At 36.8% G+C, this 14591-nt stretch overlaps 1 protein-coding gene across 1 annotated transcript in view; it reads left to right on the forward strand.

Annotated features, from left to right (window-relative positions):
- TTK (TTK protein kinase) overlaps positions 1 to 7814 on the forward strand; it is a 32190-nt gene extending 24376 nt beyond the window's left edge. The window contains exons 16-23 of the mRNA XM_052696565.1: positions 607 to 764; positions 844 to 995; positions 2414 to 2538; positions 2711 to 2794; positions 4609 to 4785; positions 5502 to 5592; positions 5866 to 5963; positions 7104 to 7814. Coding sequence (XP_052552525.1) covers positions 607 to 764; positions 844 to 995; positions 2414 to 2538; positions 2711 to 2794; positions 4609 to 4785; positions 5502 to 5592; positions 5866 to 5963; positions 7104 to 7193 — 975 coding nt within the window. The 3' untranslated portion in view covers positions 7194 to 7814. The remainder of the gene's footprint in view (positions 1 to 606; positions 765 to 843; positions 996 to 2413; positions 2539 to 2710; positions 2795 to 4608; positions 4786 to 5501; positions 5593 to 5865; positions 5964 to 7103) is intronic.
- The last annotated feature ends 6777 nt before the right edge of the window (positions 7815 to 14591 follow it).

Genomic DNA, 14591 nt, shown 5'->3' on the forward strand with positions numbered 1-14591 from the left:
CTTATAAGTTATTGTTAGAACTGTTTTACATTCCTGAAGATCTTCTTTGAGATGAAGACTCTTAAAATTCCTGGTATCACAGAATTGTCCAAAATAAGCTGAGATTGTTGGGGTCTCTGGATGTCATCTGGTCCAACCCCTACTCATGCAGAGTGCCCAGGACTGTGTCCAGGTGGCTTTTCAAAATCTCCAAGGAGCAGACTGCACAACCTTCCTGGGCAACCTGTGGCCAGAGCTCTGTCAATTGTACAGTAAATAAATGCTTCCTGATGTAGAGAGGGAACCTCCTGTGTTCCAGTTTGTGCCTGTTTCCTCTTTTCCTGTGCCTGGGTGCCACCGAAAAGAGCCTGATTCCATTCTCTCAGCATTCTCCTTTCAGGTATTTATAGACATTGAGATTCCCTCTGAGCCTTCTCTTCTCCTACCTGTTTCTGTTGTAACCAATGAATTTTGATAGAACTTTAATTTCAGCAAACAAGATCTTCTGTAAATTTACTGTGCTTCTTCCTTTTTAAAAGGTATGTCTTTCCTTTTAAACTCTGGCTATGGTGAAATGGAGGACCATGAAATAAATTGGACTTAAGATTGAATTAACTGTTTTTTCAGGTGTTTCAAGTACTGAATGAAAAGAAGCAGCTGTATGCAGTCAAGTATGTGAATCTAGAAGAAGCTGATCAGCAGACTGTTGAAAGCTACAAGAATGAAATTGCTCATTTGAGTAAACTACAAGAGCATAGCGATAAGATAATCCGTCTTTATAGCTAGTGAGTAAACTTACTGTTCATATAATGCAGTATTGATTTAATAAAGCTGCCTTGAATTTTAACATTTATTTTGTTTTAGTGAAATTACTGATCAGCATATCTACATGGTAATGGAGTGTGGAAACATTGATCTCAATAGCTGGCTGAAAAAGAAAAAGAATATTGATCCATTGGAACGGAAGAGCTATTGGAAAAATATGTTGGAAGCTGTTCACACAATCCATGAACATGGTACTCTTGAATAATTCTTGGTATTTGAATAGGTTATTAGACAGACATAGTGTTTTGAATTTTGGAGGTGATACTGCTTTCAGTTTTGGTGTAAACTTAGTGATCTTTGAAGGTGGTACTTACTGTATTGTAACAGTGAAACCAAAGTGAGCATATTTTTATTGAAGTAGACTCTCTTGACTCAAAGGGATCAACAAGTATCCCTATAACGTGGGTAAGGATGTTCGTTTTCTATTTCCTTGCAGCATCTAGAAAATGATTTATGTAATGGACTACAGTGTAGGCTTCTGGAACTTCTTGTTCTCCATAAAATTATCATTAAAACCACTTATCCTCTCCAAAGAAATTTTGATTGCTTCTGCACAGATCTGTTGTCTTTACTTAATTCACCTTTTTCACTCCTTGTATTTCATGAGGCTCCCTCTCATCCTTACCCATGTTACTAAAATGTATGTATCTGTGTTCTATTTCTGTGTAACATGGTGAAGATTGAAAAAAATTAAGAATAATTAGTTGATTATATGAAGTAAGAATGACCAAGACTCATAGTTTATAAAGCAAGCAGAGTGCATTTAAGACACCAATGCAGGTAATCTTCAGTGCATTCACTAGATTCATTCTTTTGCTAGATCAAGGAAGCAGAAAAATATTAAAATAAAGTATTTCTATCTTTCTCTTCCTGGCACTCTTTTTTCCAAGTTCCAGATTAGCTAATTAGTTAGAAGTAAACTGAAGTAAGCAAGCAGAACAGCTGATATGATGGCATTCCTGACCAGCAACAGCAAACTAAGAAATACTAAGAAATTAGGTCACATAGAGGTTGTAGAACTGATGTGAACTTCTTTTTCTTCCTGGTTTTGGCTCTTAAAATTTCTAGTTTCCCTGCTTTTTAGCCACATCTTGTCTAATTTCTTGATTTTTCTGTTATTACAACTGTACTGTATCTATTAATATTGAAATAGTACTCTGTACTTGTTTTACTTCCTTCTAATATAAATGAAGGCTACTAAAAATCTACTGCCTGTGCCATAGCAAAGGGAAACTTGGGAATCTGAAGCTAAATGTTGACTCTGTTTTAAGTGAGCGTGTATACACCTACAGCATAGATCTAAATCCCCTGGATGGCCCATCCTTTACTGAGAGAAACTATTGATTCTTTCAATATGAATCTCAACTGGAGATTCATGAAGTTATTTCAGGGTTACTGAAGATTTTAGTACTTTGAACTATGAACTTATTATGCGAGTCTAACTGCCAATTAGGGGGAATGAAAAGAAACACTTTAAATGAAATCTGCAAAGAATAATTTAGTTATCACCAAACAAGTGATCTGCATGTTCTCTCTGTGCAATGGTCAGGTAACTGAGCAATGAACATACTTCAGTAACAGCTTGGATTGACTTGAAACTGTTTTACAGGCATTGTTCACAGTGATCTTAAACCAGCAAACTTTCTGATAGTTGACGGAATGTTAAAACTGATTGACTTTGGCATTGCAAACCAAATGCAGCCAGATGTGACAAGCATCGTTAAAGATTCACAGGTGACAATTCTGGAAAATTGATGTATAGCTTTCAGAAAATGTTGTACTTGTTGATTATGTTTATCTCACAGCTTGAATGAGTACTGTACTGATTTCCTATATGCTTTTCTGTACTTTAAGAGAAAAATCAAGCTACTTATTAAGTACGTGCCTCATTAAATATTTTTACTAGGTTGGCACAATGAATTATATGCCACCTGAAGCAATACAAGATATGTCATCTTCCTATGGAGAAAATGGGAAATCGCAATCTAAGGTAACGTGAGGTTTTTTTCCTCCTGTCCTGCATACTGTGTAGTTCAGGCATATAATTGAAAGTTTAGTTTTTTCAAAATCTTCTGCTGATATAAAACAGAAATCCACTATGCCAAGGTGGTGGTGGGCAGTTTGAAGGCTAAGTACTCTGTTTTCTGCAGAGAGTGTTTAGAGAAATGCTGAATTGAATTAAATTGCAAGTAAGACAGGTGCATGGACTTGAGGGAGTTGAAGTAGATGACAGAAGACATTGAGAAGTATTAAATGTAAACCAATAATAAACAGCTGTCTCAATGTGCAAGGAATGGTATAAAGCAATCTTGTGCTATCAGTATGAATGATATTCAGTGGTGGTAATAGATCTGCATCAGACTTTGTGGAATGTGTCACTATGTGTTCTGAGGTTTGAGTTTCTAAGTTATTGATTGCTTTGTATAGTGAAGACTACTGATGGTATTTAAAATGAAAAGGGAGACTTTTTTTCTTTTAAATTATCGGTCTAATTTGTTCTAGAAATTCTTCATATTTTTGGCTGTGGATGGTTTGCTCCTTAGGCCTTAATCCGGTGTTCAGTGCTTTTGTTGACTCATTTTTATGATTTCTTTGAAAGAATCCTGGTGAAAGTTTCTGAGGCTTCTTTCCATTTCCTGCTATCCAGCCTCAAATTTTCTGACATGGAGAATCGCTTGTCTCTCTCTTTTTGATGCTGTTTGGGATAAACCACAGGATACTCCATATCCTGTTGTGTCAGAAGTTTAACATGAGCACTGTGTTCCTGAAAGGACATGTGTACCGTAGTTCAAGATTTCAGCATTTCATCTCAATTCTTATAATCAGGGTCTTCCATAGACTCAACTGAAGGAATCATTCTCTAGCCATTTTCTTGATTGCCTGTTGTGTTGCTCATAGCCATCTGTTTTGTCTGTTCCAAAAATTGATGGAGCTCTTTATTGCTAGTATCTTTACAGCTGTATTTTAGTATTCTGTATGAGTAGATCTGGCTTAGAAATCTTCCAATAGAAGTAAGAAAAAATTTATGCTGTAAAATGCTCTTCGTGTTTGCTTAAATGAAAGGTTAGGATAATGTCTGTGTCACTGTCATATCTTGAATCCTGTGAGATACAGGACAATGCTTTATATATAAATTGAGGTTTTTAAATGATTCCTCTATTAAAAGATTGTATCTCTTGCCTTTAAAACTTCTACCTTTTAAATTTTTTAAAACTTGTAAATGAAGTGCAGACTTGTTCTGGCTCTTAGCTCATTTCAGTAAAAATCCAACCATCGTACTGCTAAGTCAATGCAATGTCTCTTCCACATCCCTCCACTTCTCCCTACTCTCCAACTTCATCTTTTATTTAAAAGCACTTCAGTAAGAGGAGTGGAAAGTCCTCCTTTAAAGAGCAACCCAAATGTGGTGGTTGGAATTTGGATCTTGAATCCTTAAAGCCTAGAAGAACTGGACTGTAGTTTCCCACTTTGGGCACAAGCATACCTATGATGCTTTACTGGCTTCCAAGATGAATTTAGTATATTTATTTGGATTTATGAGTATATCCAAAATCAGAATACTGCTATTCAGCTTAAGGGTTTTTAAGTTATTAAAGTTGACTTTTTCAAACAACTTGAGAAAAAAAAAAAAGCTTTCTTATTGAAAATTACTGAAAGTCACATTGTAGTACAGTATTAATAGGTAGCAGTGTACTGTTAATCATGTTAACCAATGTAAAAGAGCTAAACTATCAAGTGAACTGTACAGTTACCATTTCCTAAGTGAGAAAACCTCTTTTTTTTTTTTTTTTTTTTACTTGTTAGATAAGTCCAAAAAGTGATGTGTGGTCGTTGGGATGCATTTTATATTGTATGACATATGGAAGGACTCCATTTCAACATATAACAAATACACGTAAAAAACTGTATGCTATTGTTGATCCTCATTATGAAATAGAATTCCCAGATATTGCTGAGAAAGATCTTCAAGATGTGCTAAAGGTAATTTTCCCTGAAGTTTATTTTTGATTCAAGCAATGGCAACTTCTTTATTTAAAGCATATTTTCTTAAATAGAATGAATGAATTGTACTTGAGGAACTTGTTTAACAAATAATGTTAATTGCTGCTAATAGTAACAGGCCTTTTTCCAAAAAACTAAAGCTAGCTATTTCATGGTTTCTATAGTAGAAGTCCATTTTCAGCTCAGTAGCAAGTAAGTAAATGTTTAAAGCAGTCTGGCCTAACTCCTTTGAGCCACCCAAAGTAAATTGAGTAGCTTTTGTACAGCCTTCGCCCCCTTCTTTTATCCTGCATGTTTGCCTGCATTTGAGACTTCACTTATTTGTTTTATGCAAAAGCCCTAATCGTGCTGCTCAGGAGGAAACAAAGTGAAATCCAGAAACATTTATCCCCAACTTTCAAATTCCAATATCATTTTGAGTTTTTCAAAGTACAGGGATGTAAACACAAGAGCCAACAACTTCTTCCAATGTTGTTGCTAGAGTAAAACAGAATATCCAACCTTCTTTAGCAATCATCTTCACAGAGTAATTAGGGTAATTTTTTTGGTGTATTTCGGGTTGTTTGTGACTTGATGGTAAGAAGTTTAGGCATGAATTTGATAGGTCTTGAAATATCCACAGTTTCAATTATAATTCTTAGGAATTAAGATTAATCTCTTGATTTTTTGAAGCAAAATATTCTTCTTGCTTGCAGCGCTGTTTAGTAAGAAATCCTAAACAAAGAATATCCGTTGCAGAGTTGCTGATACATCCCTATGTTCAAATTCAAACCCAATGTCAAACAGGTATGTCTATTTTTAAAATATATTTGTTAAATAGCACTTAAAATTATGTTTAAGAAATCAGAAAGCTTTTTTTGTACATAGACATTTGCTGGTATTGCAGTAGGTGGTTTTGTTTGGTACCCATGTATGTTATATGTATGACTTCACTTAAACTTCTAATGTTTAATTTTTAGACCATTAATTTCAAAACTGACCTTTTGTCTGTGTCTTACAGACTTGTTGGTAATTATACACAATTGTATACAGCTCTAATGATTTTAAATTAACTGTTAGGTGTTGCAAATGCAAAAGGAGCAACAGAGGAAGTAAAGCGTATCCTTGGCCAACTTGTTGGCTTAAATTCTCCCAACTCTATTTCCAGAGCTGCTAGGGTAAGTAAATTGGCTTTCCCTATGTCTGTCTTAGCGCTGCATGTTCATGCAGTAATGTAAAATGTGTGGTAACGAAAGACGAAGGGATGCATGTCCTGTAGTTTTAACCACTGCTGCAAAATCATAGCATATTGTCATGCTTTTGTTTGTGGCTGGTGTGTGATCACTACCTACTCCTGAATTGGAAGATTTAAAAGGTGATTATCTTGGTTTATTCTTGCCCTGTTTCTTTTCATTCAGCTCCCAGTATATCTGCATTATATCTCTTCATTTCTAATACTCACCATCTGGACTGGCCTTTGTGTCTCCTCCAGAACAGCTAGAAACAGTTAAAAAATGCCTGTGATCTTCCACTTGTCCTAGCTAATTCCTTGTCACTATGTTAAAGATATTGACAAACAAAGCCCTGACTCTCATTATCTCTCTTTCTGAAAGAAGACAGGCATCATGAGGAGTCCTGTTCAAGTCTGTGGGTATTCCTACTTCTGGCTCCATAGGGCTTTTTTGGTGGACGGTACTTCTGTTTTGTCAGACTTTTCTGTAGCAAATATATCTGACCCTAAAATAATTAAATACAAAAATGACCCATATTCGTTATTGAAGTTGGGTCATTTATCACTGTAGATGATTCTTCCATTTGTTGTTCTGAATGGTAACCTGAAACTTTTGTATGAAGACATCTGTTCAACAACATTGTGGTGTGGCTATGCTTGTGGCCACTGTTTTTTGTGATTTCCTCACATGAAGTTTCCTTCCTTAAGTACTCAGTATGAGCAAGCTTTATAAAAGTATCCCTCTTTCTATGCTGGTGTTTCTGCATCAGAGGCAGTTAATGGAGTGAACGTGGATTTAAACCTTGGCAATGAGTTCTCTTCAAACTTGTGAAATACTACTTTTTCTCACTAAGTCAGTATGTGTTTTCTTTCAGGCACTGCTGCATTACAGCTGCTAGTACTAAGCTGTTGATCTTAATTGCATCTTTATTTGCTGATTTCTGAGACAAATCTTAGTGCAGTTAGTAATATTAATATTTCAAATGAGAAGTTATTTCAAGTTGTAACATTTGCTATAAAGATTGTTTGAATCTATATGTGAAACAGCAGTGTTTACCTGAATACTTGTGTTTTTATTCATTTTCAGACTTTATATGAACAATGCAACAGTGGTAAAAGTCTCGACGTATCAGCATTTGCCAAATCTGGGAGTCAAAAATCATGGACAGCAAAGTGATGCACAGCTGTTTGGGGTGCAGCATAACTGGTCTGTTCAAAAGAGTATTTAGTGCTGCTAGCTTGTAAAAGGACACTCAGCATAAAGTTCACACTTGAAAAATTAAATGTAAAAAATATATATCTATGTACAGTAAATCTTGACTTGCCACTTGGATTGAACAATGAAAATGGATAGGATAGTTTGTTACTATAGTCTTTTCTTTCTAACAATGCTGTACGGTTTTTGAATTACAAAAACTTGTACAAGACTTTCAAGCTCCTTTATACTCAAACTAAATTTAAAAAAAAGCTTTCTAAAACACCAATTGTAAAATTGGCTATGTAAAACTTGCAAGTCTCTTGAAATGTTCTACGATGTGAGTACAGTATTGTGCTGTTCTGTTCTTTGCTGCCAAGTAAAAGAAATGCCTCTAGTGTCCAGCCCAAAACTAAGGGAAAAAAGGCACACTGCTTATATAAGCAATCAGTTACAGTTCTGGTAGATACATGTAAATGCCATTCAGTTCTTGAGCTGTTCTTTTGCTGACTGATAAATGGCATAGTGGAAGCATCACTCTCAAAGTGTAATAGGAATAAAATGGCTTATGTTCTATTTAAAAAAAAAAAAAAAAAGCAACAACTGCTTTGCAAATCCAGTATGCTTTGCAAACTTCAAAATAGAAAAATTGTCAAGATTAATGATGCTCAGAAGACAATTTGGATTTTTAAGAGCACTAATACCAAGCAGTGTAAATAAAGTGTACTGAACGCACTGGTTTTATACATGATTATTAGTGGATTGATCAGATTTTGTTGTCACTGAGGTATATTTCTGGTGCAAGAGTGAATTTTAAATTAATTGGAAGACATTTAAATATTTAAAAGTTTCAGATTGGGAGGGGAAAAATAATCTTCAAGACAGCTGCCACATTTTCCTTTGAAAACATGATATTTGTTTGTTTATAGAATCTTTGAGCAAGTATTTTCAAGTTTGTGGTTTTTGCCTTTTCTTAAGTTATGCATATCAAGATCCTGGTTCATTACTGAAGTGTCTCTTGTTAATTTTCATGTGTTGAGTGTCGTGCCCTTTGAACAGTGACAGAAGAAGAGGAAAGGTAGTATTAGAGAAGCTTTCCTTGATTATTTCTACATGTTAATTACAGAATTCATGCTTACTTCCCTTCAGATGAGTATTAAAATATTTGAACATCTTTATGGTAGCTTTTGTATTCTGTGCTTAATTTTGGATAACTCACCAGGAACAAAAAAGCTTGATAAAATGCTGTAAAAAAGGCCCCCATTGAGGAGGAATTGTCTTTCAGTGTAAACATACATGTAAACATTTACCAACCCCTATTCTGAGCATTCTTCTCCAGATCACCTGGTCTCACAGAATTTGTGTGCATTTTGATTCTTGGAGCACTGGGTTTCACTGATACCATCCAGTTGCTTTATGTGGTTTTTGCTTCCATGACTCAAGATTTAAAGGAATAAAAAAGTGAGTGGTGGCAAAACAATCCTTCAAATAACTTAGTAATAAGAAGGCAATCTTTTGAAGAATGGGATTTATGTAACTTTCACACCTCTGCTTCAAGTCTATTTTAAAGCCAAGCCTTCACCATCTTCCTATGCCAGTTAAGACCATCCTGCTGTGACAGTACCAAATGCTTGTAAAAAGAGCACTTATTACTCAGGTGCGTAGTATTCCTGTGGCTCAGCAGGAGTACTGTGATTCAACCTCTGCTCTCTTTTAACTTAGTAGGTATTCTCTGGATTACTGGCTTGTTTCCTCCAATGATCCTGTTATTTCTGATTTAATTTATTACAAACATTCGTGCTCCTGTACTATAGCACGAGTGTATATGCTAACTTTATCCTGCTTGCCTCTTATATGAAAACTTCTTGTCAAGATTGAAGCTACCAAAGAGAAGTAAGTTAACGTTCTGTACCTTTCACACCGTAGGCAGTTTGGGAAACTTCTTGGAGCATATGAATTGAAACATTCTCACTGGCTTTATCTGGAGAGGGGAAATATTGTTTAAGAAGAAAACTTGTGGAGAAAACTTTTACTCTATAGAATACTCCTGTGTGAAGAGAAATTGAAATGTCTAGCTGCTTCTCTGAATTACCCTTGAAAATATTTCTGCATAACTATTCAACTGTTACAGATGTTAAAACTTCCAGTGTTTTGCTTATCTGTTGCTTAATATTGAATATGCAGAGGAGGTGTGCCGTGTTTTTTTTCGCAGAGTACATGCTTTTGCAATCCTTTCTCTCATGCAGTCACTGCTGAAAAAACCGCAGCATGAGAGATTATGGAAAGACAACTGGGGCTAATGAGATGCAGTAGGTTGTTAGTCATGCTTTTTATTTAAAGTTTGAACAGCTTATGTTCCTTATTTATATTCCTTTCCTGCCTGACAATTGTCTCTTACTGCCCCTCCGTGTGTTCCTATTGTGGTGGATGTGTTTTCTTTTTAACAACTATCTGCTCCCCTTTTCAGGTTCTTTTGGGATCTCAGCGTGTGAATTACAGAATGGCTATGCATGAGTAATTTTTAAAAGGCAAAAAGCATGTTCTGTATGTCTGTTAACAGAGGTTGCTGCCTAGAGCTTCCTCAAGATTATAAAATGCCCATCCTGCATTGCTATCAACTACATTCAAGTCCACAGTTGCAGGACATTGTGCATATATAAAGTAGGTGGAGAAGATGGTTTTCAAACCAGATTACTGTATGCCTGTTTGCAGTCACCATCTTTGGATACGTATGTATAGTGTAGTGCTATATCAGCTGTTACTGATGTACTGTAACTACATGAAGAGTAAACAAGTAAATGAGAATATTTCATTAAGCTCCTTTTTGTAATTCTTGCAAAAAATGAATTTGAACAGTTATAATTTCTTCTAAATCTGATGCTGTGATCCAATAAAAGCCTTTAGTCAGCAGGCAACACTAAGAAATACAGAACTACAGAAAGATAGGTTCCATGTTTATGGATTAGCATAGCATTGTTCTGCCTGAGCAGCTGAGCTAGCTTCTCTGTAGGCATAGTTGTAATCCAAAGGCTAAATGGATTAATGTGTAAGTTCCGAAGGCTCTGATTTTCTTGGTGTGTCAGTGCACAAAATGGAATCCTTCTAAGGCATGAGAAGAAAAAGGAGCTGTTCTCTTGCATAACTGTTCTCAGAACGTTTCTCCAAGGAATGAGAGATGCATCTATCCCAGCGGCTCAGTGGGCTCCTCTTTTCTTCTCTGGCTTTTGAAAGGCATTATCTATTTGTGCTGCTAAACAAGGAGGTGTGAAGGAAGAGAATATTAAATTCCAAGCAGAAGAGAGAGTGCATAGTGGGTTGTGTTTTAACCCTGAAAGTAACTGGTCAAATGATCACTAGATTGTGGTCCCTGTTATGGGTTTCTGTTCTTTCTTTAAATACCTGATAGTTTCATGACCAATTTTGTGAACAGCATTTATTATCAAATTAGAAGTTGAACAACTGATGTAAACTTGAAATTATGGCCTGCCTCTAAAGCCTGTCTTATTACTGGGGATGTCAGGAAGAATGAAAGGCTAATCCTTACAGGTGCCAATGATGTTGCTGTTGATACAGTAAGTGCTGAAAACTAACTGCTCTTATGTTCCTGTTCTCTCTACTGTTCCATCAGTTTTCATGGGTTCTCAGCAGCAAGGATAAAAGAAAATGCTGTTTTAGCATATTTTTATCATTGATACTTTTGTGGCTAGGAGATCCTATTTCAGGTAAATACACATAGTTAACACAATATTCTCTTCCTTCTAAATGCATGTATATCTTCTAAACTCAATTATTTGTTCACAAAGCCTTGTCTGTGTCAGTAAGCTTTCCAAGTATGCCCTTCTTTGCTCATTTGTTCCACATAAAGTAATTAAGAGAAATCTTGCAAGCTAAGAGATATAGTGAAGGAGGCACTATAGTGTGACTGTAGGATGTAGACCTGTATCGGAGCAGAAGTCTTGATATAGCCTATCCATATATTTTTCATGGGAGTTGCTGCAATGAAACCCAAGATAAAAATCTGACTCCTCACCTCAATTCCTTGCCTTAGCAGGTGGAATTGCAGCTAAACGATGATGTAATTCCAAGACGCCAGCTCTAATCAGATGAATTGCTAAAATCCAGGCAGCTTTTGCAATGAAAGAGATGATGAATTTAAGGAGGAATAGTGGTGCCACTGTTTTGAACCCGTAATAAACACAAGGAGAAAGTCGATATTTAAACAGCCCATTTCTCTCAACTGTAACTATATTCTAAATATCTCTAGCTTGTCTTGGTACCCACATAACAATGTGCTTGTTTATGGTAAGTGCAAGTAAACTGAAGACCTGCTTTGTCTATCTCGAGCTGTTTCTTCTTTATTTTATGTAGTTGTTAATTAAAAATACAATTAAGTAGCAAGTATGTTTACGGAAATACAGTTTGGATTCTTGGCATTAATACTTTGTATGTGGTTTTGTATAAATTACTTGTTTGAAAATTTGTTCTCTACATGCTTTGTTTTGTCTGCTTACAGTTTGACAGAATTGTTTCTTACCGCAACTTCTGTACAAAGCTTGTTGTATTTAGTTTCTTGTGTGGGAAGGAGAGGGCTGTTAATGCTGCTGTAGTAGAGTGACAGAGTGTTCCAAATTATTCTTAAAAGGGAATAAATCTTGCTGTCTGTGTGGTGTTTGGATGTTCATATAACAGGTCTCTGATCTCTGCAAGCACAATTCAATGTGGCAGATTGCAAACATGTCCCATGTTCTTGGTGAGTGAAGAGTGCTGGGCAACATCACGCCATGGAAGGACTCCAGAGCCATCCAGTGGGGAGCAGTGACCAACATCTCCCCTTCAGGCAAAGGAAGGGAAGGCCTGCAACCCACGTTTCACTTCACTGATGAACATGCTAGCAATTGTGCTGTAAGGCAAAACTTCTGAGGCCGCCTCTGCTTTCTGTGATTTGGACATATCTAGTAGCCTGGGCATTTAAGGAACCTGGTTGCTGAGATGGCATTTCCACCTTCCCAGTAGTTTGTGTAAGAGGCAGTCAGCTGCTCCCTTCTGTTGAGATGGTGGTGCTCACTGGCATGTGTCAGTGAGTTTTTAAGGATAAATGTACCTCGCTAATAAGGAGCTAGAGTTTTTAAACTGGAGCTGAACTTTGATACCTAACCAAAAAGTGAATGTCTGCTTAAGTCTCTTCTGATCTGACTTTGGTATTCTTAGCAGAGGCTTATCACTGCAAAGGTGATGGTGTTTCCTAACTGCAGTGATGCATGTTGAGCAATGCAAAGTGCAAATATTGACAAAGAATAGTTTTAGGGAAAGCAGATGAAGATTCAAAGAAACCTTACATTTTGGCACATTGGAGTACTTCAGTGGAAGGGATTTACGAAGTCCTGGCCAACTTCCTGACCACTTCAGGACTAACCAAAAGTTAAAACGTACTACTGAGGACATTATGTGAGTGCCTCTTAAACACTGACAAACTTGGGAAATCGACTGCTTCACTGGGAACACCTCATGTTGTTGCTTTGGTTTTTTTTTTTTTTTTTTTTTTTTAGAAGCCCCTTTTGCTGCTCATGCTGTTTATCTTTTTTTCAGGAAGAGAAGATCTACAGAAAAGTAGGTTATCTGCTTCAGTATTCAGCACAGAAGGACTCGCAAGATTTCATGTCAGAACCTTTCACTATAAGAGAAAGCTTCAAGGGATTACTTGAATTCAATGTCAGAAGTAGCTTTTTCAGGCACTAACATCTCCAGTTCCAGGTGGTGTTAACCAAAGGAGTTCTAAAGGAGTTAGTAGTAGTTGTAATAGAAGGTGTAGTATAACTAGAGATGGGAGGCAGTAAATATGATACTGGTCTTCAGAAATGTGGAGCTAGAGAATTAGAATGCTGGGTAAAATTTCATAATAAAAATATTGAGGGGAGAAAATTACACTAAGGAGCAGATTCAGGGTACAAATGTACCAATACTGAGTAAACCCTTTGCATAGAGGAAAAAAAAAATCTTTCTCCTGAGCCTGAGTATGTGGTATTTACATACAGTATATTTGGATTTTCCAAAAGCTGCTAACACCAAGGGTCCTTCAATGTCTTGAAAATAAGCACATATATCAAGAGAAGGCTGAGGGGAGACCTTACTGCTCTCTTCCAGCATCTGAAAGGTGTGAGAGCGGGGTTGGTCTCTTCCCACTGATGACAGGTGACAGGATGAGGGGAAATGGCCTCAAGTTGTACCAGGGCAAGTTTAGGTTGGATATCGGGAAAAACTTCTTTACAAAAGGGGTTGTTAAGCACTGGAATAGGGTCCCCAGGGAGGTGGTTGAGTCACCATTTCTGGATGTGTTTAAAAACCATTTGGATCTGGTGCTCAGGGACATAATTTTGTGGAGGTTGTTAGTTAGGGTAAGTATTGTTAGGTTGTGGTTGGACTTGATGATCTTTAAGGTCTTTTTCAACCTGAGCAATTCTATGATTCTCTCTATGAAGATCTGCTCAAGGATGGATTGAGGAGACTTCCAGAGAACATTTGGCTCCACCAGGGACACCTCCAGTAGATTAGGTTGCTCAAAGCCCCATCCAACAGAGAAACAGGGAGGAGAAAAGTATCAGATAAGTAGTTGGTCATTCTCACCTAAAGAAGATGGCAATAAGGTGGGTCAAAGGAGCTGTGGTAATCCACATACACAAGTGATCTCAAGGGTTTAATAGCAGGCTGATTGTTGACAAGATGGTGGAAGAGAAAGGTCAGCATTGTGTAGGATAAAGATATACTGGGAGTCATTAGATGAAATGATCAGCCAGAATTTGTAAGCAGTTGAAAGGAAGATAAAGTGTTTTGCATGTAAAATATAATTAGATTTAAAATAAGGCTATTGTGGAAGCTGAAAATTTTAAGTAGATTCAAAAAGATTAGGCATGTTGAAGGAAGTTAGGATGATCCTTGGCACTGAGTGCAAATGGTATGCTTGCAACCTCTGGCTTAGGATTTCCCTTTAAACCTCTGATCCCCAGCACTTGGAATGTTTTGCCAGAGATGGAATCTCTTACCTTGTAAGGTTTTGCTTTTGGAAGGAGAATATTGGGCAGTATGGACTCTTGCTCTGATCTGTTTCAGCGACATTTTGGCTCCTTAACGGCAGCCCTGTGGTTGGGGTGTTTTGGGTACTAGATACTTGATTTCAATCTCCATGCCTGTCAACGTGATAATTTTCGTAAGCAGCATTCAAATGTTTGATTAAGATGCATTAGTATCGTCTGAAAAGCAATCATGTTATAGCAGGCAGCCTGTATACCAGCAACATCGTCTTGACTGTATCTCACTGTTATCTCACATCCCACCTTCGACTTCTGAGTCAGTACTTCAAGTAATTATGCCAGTTTTGTAACTTCT

This window comes from Tympanuchus pallidicinctus, unplaced genomic scaffold, assembly GCF_026119805.1.
Source record: "Tympanuchus pallidicinctus isolate F22 unplaced genomic scaffold, pur_lepc_1.0 scaffold1, whole genome shotgun sequence".
In the NCBI taxonomy this organism is placed as follows: domain Eukaryota; kingdom Metazoa; phylum Chordata; class Aves; order Galliformes; family Phasianidae; genus Tympanuchus; species Tympanuchus pallidicinctus.